This window comes from Trichechus manatus, unplaced genomic scaffold, assembly GCF_000243295.1.
Source record: "Trichechus manatus latirostris isolate Lorelei unplaced genomic scaffold, TriManLat1.0 scaffold00012, whole genome shotgun sequence".
Classification (NCBI taxonomy): Eukaryota; Metazoa; Chordata; class Mammalia; order Sirenia; family Trichechidae; genus Trichechus; species Trichechus manatus.
The window spans coordinates 370,360-379,834 of NW_004443948.1; the positions used below are offsets into that span (position 1 = coordinate 370,360).

Consider the following 9,475-nt stretch of genomic DNA (forward strand, 5'->3'; position numbering starts at 1 on the left):
CTTCATCAGTAAGTGCTTCAAGTCCTCTTCACTTTTAGCAAGCAAGGTTGTGTCATCTGCATAATGCAGGTTGTTAATGAGTCTTCCTCCAATTCTGATGCCCCGTTCTTCTTCATATAGTACAGCTTCTAGGATTATTTGCTCAGCATACAGAATTGAATAGGTATGGTGAAAGGATGCAACCCTGACGCACACCTTTCCTGACTTTAAACCACGCAGTATCCCCTTGTTCTGTTCCAACAACTGCCTCTTGATCTATGTACAGGTTCCTTATGAGCACAATTAAGTGTTCTGGAATTCCCATTCTTCTTAATGTTATCCATAACTTGTTATGACCCACACAATCGAATGCCTTTGCGTAGTCAATAAAACATAGGTAAACATCTTTCTGGTATTCTCTGCTTTCAGTCAGGATCCACCTGACATCAGCAATGATGTCTCTGGTTCCACGTCCTCTTTTGAATCTGGCCTGAATTTCTGGCATTTTCCTGTTGACATACTGCTGCAAATTTTATTTGTGTGTGATATTAATGATATTATTCAATAATTTCCACATTCGGTTGGATCATCTTTCTTGGGAACAGGCATAAATATGGATCTCTCCCAGTTGGTTGGCCAGGTAGCTGTCTTCCAGATTTCTTGGCATAGATGAGTGAAGGCACTGGCAAAAAACAAGGCTCCAGGAATTGATGGAATATTACGAGTAGTAAACATAATAAGTATAAATTAACAGGAAATGCAACATTTATTAAAATGAGCTTGTTTCCATATATCCATGGATGAATATTACTTCTTGCTAGAATGAGTCAGAGTTCAATATTAATTTTATTCCTATTTAGTATTTTTATGGATATAAGGCTGAGAAAAATGTTCACTTAAATAAGTAAATGAGAATTAAATATATTGTTATTGCAATGTCTCCCACTTCTTTGAATAATGAGCTATGTCCCCGTCTTAGTTTTCTAGGACTGCTAAACCAAAATACCACAAAAGGTGTGGCTTTGAAGAACAGAATTTCTCACAGTTCTGGAGGCTGAAAGTCCAAATCAGTGTCTTGGCTTTGTAAATTCCTTCTCTGTGCCTCTCTTCTAGTTTCTGGTGAGTGACAGCAATCCTTGGTGTTCCTTTGTTGCTTACAGATGCATCTGCCTCCATTGTCACATGGTGTCTCTGGCTGTGTGTCTATGTATCTATTCTGCACTTTTTATAAGACACTGCTCAGAAAGGACTAGATTTAGGACCCAGCCTACTCCAGTATGATCTCATTAACATAACAAAAGAAAATCTCTATTTCCAAAATTAAGTTATGGTTCAAATAGACCAGCTGAAGAAATAGGTCATTCACAGGTACAAGGCTTAAGACTTCAACATAACTTCTGGGAAACACAATTCAATCCATAACAATTCCCAAATCACTTAGTGACCTATCGTCAAAAATATTTTAAGTAAGATGTTAGCTGACAACTCAATGGGGACTCTTTTACTTTCGTTAAAAGCAAAACTTCCAAACCACTTGACTTGTTAATGGATTTGTTAGTCATTTGTCATTAACTTTGTAAAACCTTACACTGACATTCCAATTGTTCCTGTTTGGTTCATGGAAATTTCACACCCTGAACAAATTAGCAGTGTAGAAGAGGCAGGATGGTGAAAGCGTGTCTTTGTAAAGTGGGAAAAACTCAATTGTAGAAGAGCAGGCACGGAAAGGTGAATGAATACCACTGTAGGCAGGTACAGGAGTAGAAAAACTTTCCAGAAGGGCAAACACAGAAGCTGAGGATCTGGAAATAGACTGCTGTAAAACTGCCTGGGCCCGAGTATCTGTCCCTTGGAAAGTCTTCCTGAATTGGGCTGCATTGTTGCTGCCTTCTACCCACAACATACTAAGCCAGTACTATCTTCTTGCCAACATCATTCACTCTATATACTGTGCACCAAATGTATGCTAGGTACATCTACTTACTGATGTAAAATTAGCTTACATTGACATATTTTTAAGAAACCAAAGCTGATTAAAAGACAAATATTAAGTAAAACTGAGTAAGTGGTACAGAGGAATGACTAAACTTTGATAAAAAGTTGATGAAGCTACACTGGTCACAGCACGTCATACTACCTACTTAACTACCTACTTCCCCAAATGGTCTATATACACAGACCATAAGTTAATTTTGTCTCCCTGGCTGAATGCCAGGGCATAAGCCCTCAATAAATATTTTCCAAATAAATTAACAGAATCAGAGTTGGATGCAAGGGTCTCTGGACTAATTACTATTTTAACAAAATAGTAAAAAACAAAAATATATCAAAAAAAAAAAACCAGAAAAATCTTGAAAAAAATGTATACTGTATTACAGTAAAACCTGTGAAAGCCAGAACCTGTGTAAGGCAGAAATCTGTCAGAGAAGGAAAATTCAAGTATTTTCCACTAAAATGGGCAATAGGAAAGTGGTAAAACAGCACCCTGTCAAAGGCAGAAAACTTGCAAGATCTGGAAAAACAAGACAGTCCTGTCGAGTTCTGGCTCTCACAGGTTTCACTCTATTTGGACTTTTTTGTGTTACTTGATAGTTATGATTTTCATTTAATTTTTCTGTGATTGTATTCTTCTTGTTTTACTATTCTATTACCCATTCTACTTTCCTAACGAATGAGGATAAAGAATAATTTTATCTAGAAATTGCAAAGCACAATTGGTATAATCCTGTACCTTACGACCCAATTTAAATTTTCATGGTTAGAAAAATAAAAATCCCCTTTCAGTGCTCATTATGGCCCACTAGAGGGTGCTCATTCAATCATTTTAAAAGTCTGAACAATAAATCATTTCATGAAATGTGCATCCAAGTATGTTTTTGAGCCATTTTATTTTTAGTCTCCAGAGATTCTAATGGTGAGCTGAGAGGCTCCTACTCTTTCTTAGAATTGTTTCCTCCTTGTCTCTTCTAGAAGGGTGATCGATGTCCATACATGTCATTCACAGCACCTTAGAGAGGAAGTACCAAGTGACAATTTGTGTTTCTTGTGGAGACACAAAGGCTGAAAATACTCAACTTACGGAATCTTTCATATCATGAGGGCTGTGCACACAATTCTAGACCCTCCATAGCAGCACAGAAGAGGAAATGGCATGGCCACTCAAGTCACAGGGCTGACTTTGCCATTAACGATCAAACACCTGGCAAGTTTTTTAACCTCTTTAAGTGGGGCGGAACGTTTTACTCCACAGGGATTTGCCGTAGATTAAAGTTGGACCAAAATAGAAATCTAGATGCTAATTCATTTATCTTCTCCCCAACCACCCCAGTCCACCACGTTCACAGATTCTGGTAATATTATCCGGTTAATTTTTTTTTTTTTTCCACTATATGTGTGCTCTGGGTTAATGAGGAGAATGTCCCTGAGTGTTTTTTGCTTTCCACATACTGCACATAAAATTTCCAAAGTTCATAAAGTCTTCCAATAGTGTCTGTTAGTCCTCCCTTTAAAGTCAAGGGCAGGATATATATCATCCATCTCTGAATACCCAGTGTTTAACACAAAGCTTGGTATGTAACAGCACTCCCAAAACACTGACTGAATTATGAATAAGTGGGTGACTTGCCCAAGTCTTAAGGTCTTGGTTCCTCAAGATCCTCCCTTATCAGGGAAGACAAATTGTGGCAATATAATCTTGAAAGAATTATAACAGCAGTACCAACAAACTGTAGTGGAAAACACACAGAGCAGAGCAACCGATTTTGCCAGCAGCACATGGGATGGCTTGATGGAGAAGAATGGCTAATTAATAGTAGTAATAATAATGTTAACATGTGAGGGCTTACGGTGGAGTCCCTGGGTGTCAAAACAGTCGAGCGCTTGGCTATTAATCGAAAGGTTGGTGGTTTGAATCCACCTAGAAGTACCTTGGAAGAAAAGTCCTGGTGTTCTACTTCTGAAAGTTCACAGCCATTGAAAAACCTGTGGACTGCAGTTCTACTCTGCAATGCATGGGGTTGCCATGAAACAGAATTGATTTGGGGCAACTGGTTTGGTTTTTGGTTTACTATATGTCAAATAATACTCCAAGCACTTCATATGCAGGTGTGTGTACATGTACGTATAATATGCATATATTAATTCATTTTATCTTCCTAATAATTATATGAAATAAGTACTATTATCCCCATTTTACAGGTGAGGATAGTGAGGTACACAGATATTAAGCAGCTCACCTAGGTTATATGATAGAAAGATGTAGAGGTTGGATTTGAACCCACACTCTTATCATACAGGGGAAAAGGAGAGAAAGGCATTCCTGGGTATTTCTGTGGCATATCCAGTCCCACAGGTAAGGAGGAGCCTGGTTAAGCGTGATGATAAGGTGTGTAGTCCATGTGTAATAATGCAGACAGTGGGAGAACAAAGGAGGCTGATATGAAAGGAGTGACACACTGCATATGGAGGCACTGAGGAGGATCTGTCACTGAGAGGCAGCTTGACGAAGTGGGTAAGCTGAACCCCCAAGGCTCTTCCAAATGTGAGCTGGGTATCTTTGGGCAAGCTACTTAATCTCTTTGTGTCTCAGCTTTCTAATCATTAAAATGGAAATAATAACTATCTCAGAACTAAGACAGAATTGTGTTTTTATGCTTACAGCAGTACCTGGCACATAGTGCCATAAAAGTGGCTGTTACAACAAACAAATACTAAAGGTGAGAGACTATGGAAGGGCATTGTTACGTTAGATAAGAGATGATGATGAAGACCTAGTTTAGCAGTAGAGACAGAAAAGCAGACATCCAATTTAAGAGATTTCTCAGGGAGAAGCAACAGTAGCTAGTAACCATTTGGATTTTGACAGCAGCACAGAGATACTGTGTTTCAGTGAAGGTGGGGATGAGAGAAGAGGAAATGGGATTGACGGTGATGCCTTCAACTAAGACACAGTATCTTATAAGTACCACATGGAGCCCTGGTGGCACGGTGGTTAAGAGCTCAGATGCTCACCAAAAGGTCGGCACTCTGAATCCACCAGCCGCTCCCTGGAAATCTTATAGGGCAGTTCTATTGTGTCTTATAGGGTTGCTATGAGCCAGAATCAACTTGACAGTAATGGGTTTGGTTTTTTATCTAAATAGCACATAGGTTTGGAAGGGAAAAATATGCTTTGGGGACATAATGAGTTTTCCAAATATGACAGCTAAGTAAAGTTGTCTGGAAAACACTTATGAAACATGGGACTGTAGCTTGAGTGGGCCTACACAGCTCAAGATGATAGCATACTGATGGTAGTTCAAAGCCATGCCATTAATAGGCTCACCTGAAGGGAGACATGCAAGCAAGAAACAGAGCAAAACTTGAACAAGGGAACTCCAACTTTAAAGGCTGCCCAGAGAGTGACTCAGAAAGAAAGCTTACCACAAAACAATAAAATTAAAATTAATCCTAAATCTTTCCCACTACTACAGGAAACTAAAAATATTGAGTAAATTACTTTCTAAATAGAAAAAAAATGCACTTGCCTTTCCCTGGAAGTAAATAGACCCTGCAAGCACAGTATTATGTCTTGGAAATAAGCAATTTAAAAAAAAAAAAAAAAAAAACCTCTCCTTACAAAAATATTTAATTCTGTTCTTATTTCCCCATGCCATCTTCCATGCTCAGACTACTTTCTAGGCTGAGAAAGAAAGCCTTCATTTTGCCTACGGCAAATTTAGCACGTTTATGCAAAAGTCAAATTACCATGAAAGCCCAACAAAAAGGCAGATGAAGCAGAAGGCGCAGCTAATTAAATGGATTTGAGGTTCACTGCCCAATTTGTTTAGGGTCAAATAATAATTTATAAATCTGAGAAAACTAAATAGAAAAATAACTCATTGCAGGATCTGAGTGTCTAGATTACTACAAAGCCTGCAGACAAAATACCCTGGAAATCTTTTTTTTTAAGTCATCCAACTATGCCTAATTACATCCCAGGTATGAGAGGCAGTACAGAACAGGGATTAGCAGTGGGAGCTCTTGAGCCACAGAGCCTGGGCATAAGCCCCAGCTCTGCTACCCACGAGCTGAGTGAACTTGGGCAGTTTCCTCAGATAAAAAATAGGAAACAAACCTCATTAATAGGTTTGTTTTGAGGCTCACCAAAATTAATACCTCCAGGTACTTAATAACATGCAATAGGTGTTTGGTTACTTAAGTATCATAGTTCTTATTTTATATCTGAGTCCCTTTGAATACTGAAAACCTCATGAATTTATTACTTCACTATTGAGTCTGGAATAGAAGACACCCATTTCAAAATATAGTTTCTAAATAAAAAGCACAACTATATTTTCATACTGCAGTATTTCCCCACCACCGTCAATTCCGACTCATAGCAACCATACAGCACAGAGCAGAACTGCCTCCAAGGAGCAGCTGGTGGATTTGAACTGCCAACCTTTTGGTCAGCAGGCGAACTCTGTGCCACCAGGGCCCCGTCTACTGTAGTATTTAGGGGTTCCCCCCAAAAGCTTAATTTGTCCAAAACTTATCTCAGAACAACCTTAGACCTTATTATCTTTATTAGGCAACACTTAATCACTGTTTAAAAAAATGATGAAAGGAGACCTCTGTAAAGGAGAAATGCTTACTCAGCTGTACCAAGAGAAGATAGAATGACAGACCATTGTCTGAGAAATTGCTGCCTGGACAGAGTTATACATACTGTCTGTAGACACGTTAACTTTTCCTCCTGTGCAAAATGTATTGGGCTTTTGCTCATAACTTTAGGAGCAGTGCACTCTTCCCTCAGCCTAGAATGCCTGGTTCCTTTTGCCAAGGTAACTCTTATTAGTCACCGAGACCTAGCATCTTCTCAGGCTTTTTCTGGCACTGTCTCTTTGTTAGATAAAGAGAAGGAACTCCTTATACCATCCAGTGTCTTCTATCATAATCCTTACTGAATTAGTAATTTACTTAGTTGTAACCATATCCCATACCCCTACATGGATACATATGGGAACACTAGACCGCCAACAAACTGGACATGGGGACTGTCTTGCTCTTTGTATTCCACAGGGCATGGTGCTGTATCAATGTAATAAACCCACACAGCGACACTCTGACCAATGGCAAAACTCACCAAACATATAAATTTCTTTCACCTACTACTTCTAGGCATAAAGTTTCCTTCTTTCTTTCCTCTAATACATTTACAAATTAGTGTATGTGTTCCGCATACAATCAGCCATAAACAAAGCAGAAGAAATATCATTATCAAATAAAGTATGACTTTAGATAAGACAGGTGCCTGAGTGGTGCAAACATTTTGTGCTCAGCTACTAACTGAAAGGTCTGGGGTTAGAGTCCACCCAGCAGAACTGTGGAAGAACAGCCTTGTGATCTGCTTCTGTAAGATTGCAACCACTGAAAACCCTATGGAGCGCAGTTCTCCTCTGAAACATGCAGGGTTGCCATGAGTCAGAATCAACTGGAAGGCAGTTTTTTTTTTTTTTTAAATAAGATAAAGCAGTGTTGGCATTAAAGAGATTTGTTGTATTATCTTCTGAATTTCAGAAACCAGTCAAATATCACCAAAAGCTTTCATAAAGATTTTTCTGTTACAGTATAATTAACTTTGCCAAATTGGTGGGCATTATTGTTTCAAGAAGGTTCAAAGCAATCACATAAGGCAAGGACAGTACAATTTTTGCTTACTATCACTACAAAGTTCTCCTTCTCCTCTTTCTACCTTCCTATGATTTAATGTGTATCTTTTTATTCCTTTCTTCCTAAAGCCTCCATAGGAAAGGGCAGCCAGGCTTAGAATCCCTTTATACTCACCACACCCTACTCCCCCATAAAAGGTATATTATACACTTTACTTGATCTGTCACAAAGCACGAAGAGATAAATTATACTAACCTTGTCGTACTCCAAGCATCTCCAAGTTCTCTGGAATACTGTTTTTCAAAATGATCCAACACAACTTTGCAAATTTGTTTTGCAAGCTTCCCCTCTGAGTTTGCTTTCAGCTATGATAATAAGAAAAAGTTGCTGACACATTGCTATTATTACAAATTTATTGAATATCAACATAAGCATGTTTTTTTTTTTTAAAGACAAGAGCATTCCGTTCCATACTTAATAGTTCTTGCAAAGGGAGCAAAACGTGTCAAGTAACAAAATTGTATTATCATACTCTATAGACTTAGGAAAAATGAGGTTTTCTCCCTATGATCATCGCCCAAATGTAAAGCAAAAGTTAAAGGAGAATCTACTAGTGTTAAGGAAGCTGTGTCGAAAACTAAACTACTTTTTAAAAGCCTCTCTAGATGTTAACATTAGGGAGAACTGAGTATAGGTCATACAGTTACTCTGTTCTATCTTGGTAACTTTTCTATGCATCTAAAATTATTCCAGAATAAGGTTTATTTAAAAAAAAAAAAAAAAGCCATTCTAGTTTCGTCCGAAAATCTTCTTGCAAACCAGCTTTACGTATTCAATCAAGAAAACTTTGAGGGCCTATTACGTAACAAATACTGTTCTAAGCTACAGGGATGCAGCACGGACGGAGAACTCCCGGCCCTCATGGAGTTTATAACGTGTGTGAAAGTGAAGGAAGTAGGTAAGTCTGAGTGCTGGACTGTGGAGAGAGGTTATCAGTGGGGGAGGTGATTCAGCGAATATTAGAGGGAACGCTTGTGAGCACGCGTCAGCGGACTCAACCTTATTCTAGGGCTCAGTGCTGTAAAGTCAAAGAAACCCGGAGATTGCGAAGCGGCGGCCAAGGGTGAATCCCCCATCTCTCGCCCCTCCCGCGCCCCCTCGGCCGCGCAGAGAAGGCTCTGGTACAGTCAGAGGCGCCGGCCTGCACCCAGCCCTCACCCGGGTCAGCATCATCCCGCCAGGAGCTACCAGACAGACAAGGAATCTACAGCACCCAACATCTCACGCTCGTCCCGGAAGCAAAAAGTACACTCTAACTTCCGGAATTCGCCGGAATTCATTCCTAAACCGGTCCTTTTCCGGCTCAACTTCTCGCGTGAAACTGTCTTGCTGTGTTACCGAAATCTCACCAAAGAGGCCTAGATCCCGCGAGAGGCTGACGCGAGTTCCTTCCGCAGGTGGTTGGTGGAGGCGAGTGTATCCGCTGGAGAGGTCAGCGACCGTTCCCGGAGGCGTGGCCGGGACCGCGGGCGGAGCCTTGGGCAGCCTGGCCCTAGAAGATCGCTTCTAAACTGTGGTTGATGACTATGTGGGTGGGGCTCAATAAAAGAGTGAAATCTTTGTCATTATTAGGCTTTGTTGTGTGATCCTCATTTTAAAATGTTCCTAGGAAAAGCCAAGCTAAGCTAGTTACTGAATTTTATCTACCAAATCCGTCGACTCCATTGTTAGTCCAGATACTAAGAACTCAGAAGAATGAAGGAGACGGTGAAAAAGAAATTAGACACGTGTTGTCCTGTCCTGGCGTGCCACGTGTGGACATATATATATATATATATATATA

The 9,475-nt window shown here is 39.7% G+C and overlaps 1 protein-coding gene across 5 annotated transcripts in view; it reads right to left on the reverse strand.

Annotated features, from left to right (window-relative positions):
• NSUN3 (NOP2/Sun RNA methyltransferase 3) overlaps positions 1–9,224 on the reverse strand; it is a 93,299-nt gene extending 84,075 nt beyond the window's left edge. For all 5 annotated transcript variants that reach the window (XM_023726622.1, XM_023726621.1, XM_023726620.1 and 2 more), the window contains exons 1-2: positions 8,851–9,224; positions 7,888–7,997 (exon numbers count right to left, since the gene is read on the reverse strand). In XM_023726622.1, coding sequence (XP_023582390.1) covers positions 7,888–7,997; positions 8,851–8,865 — 125 coding nt within the window. In that variant the 5' untranslated portion in view covers positions 8,866–9,224. The remainder of the gene's footprint in view (positions 1–7,887; positions 7,998–8,850) is intronic.
• Between the last annotated feature and the right edge of the window lie 251 nt (positions 9,225–9,475).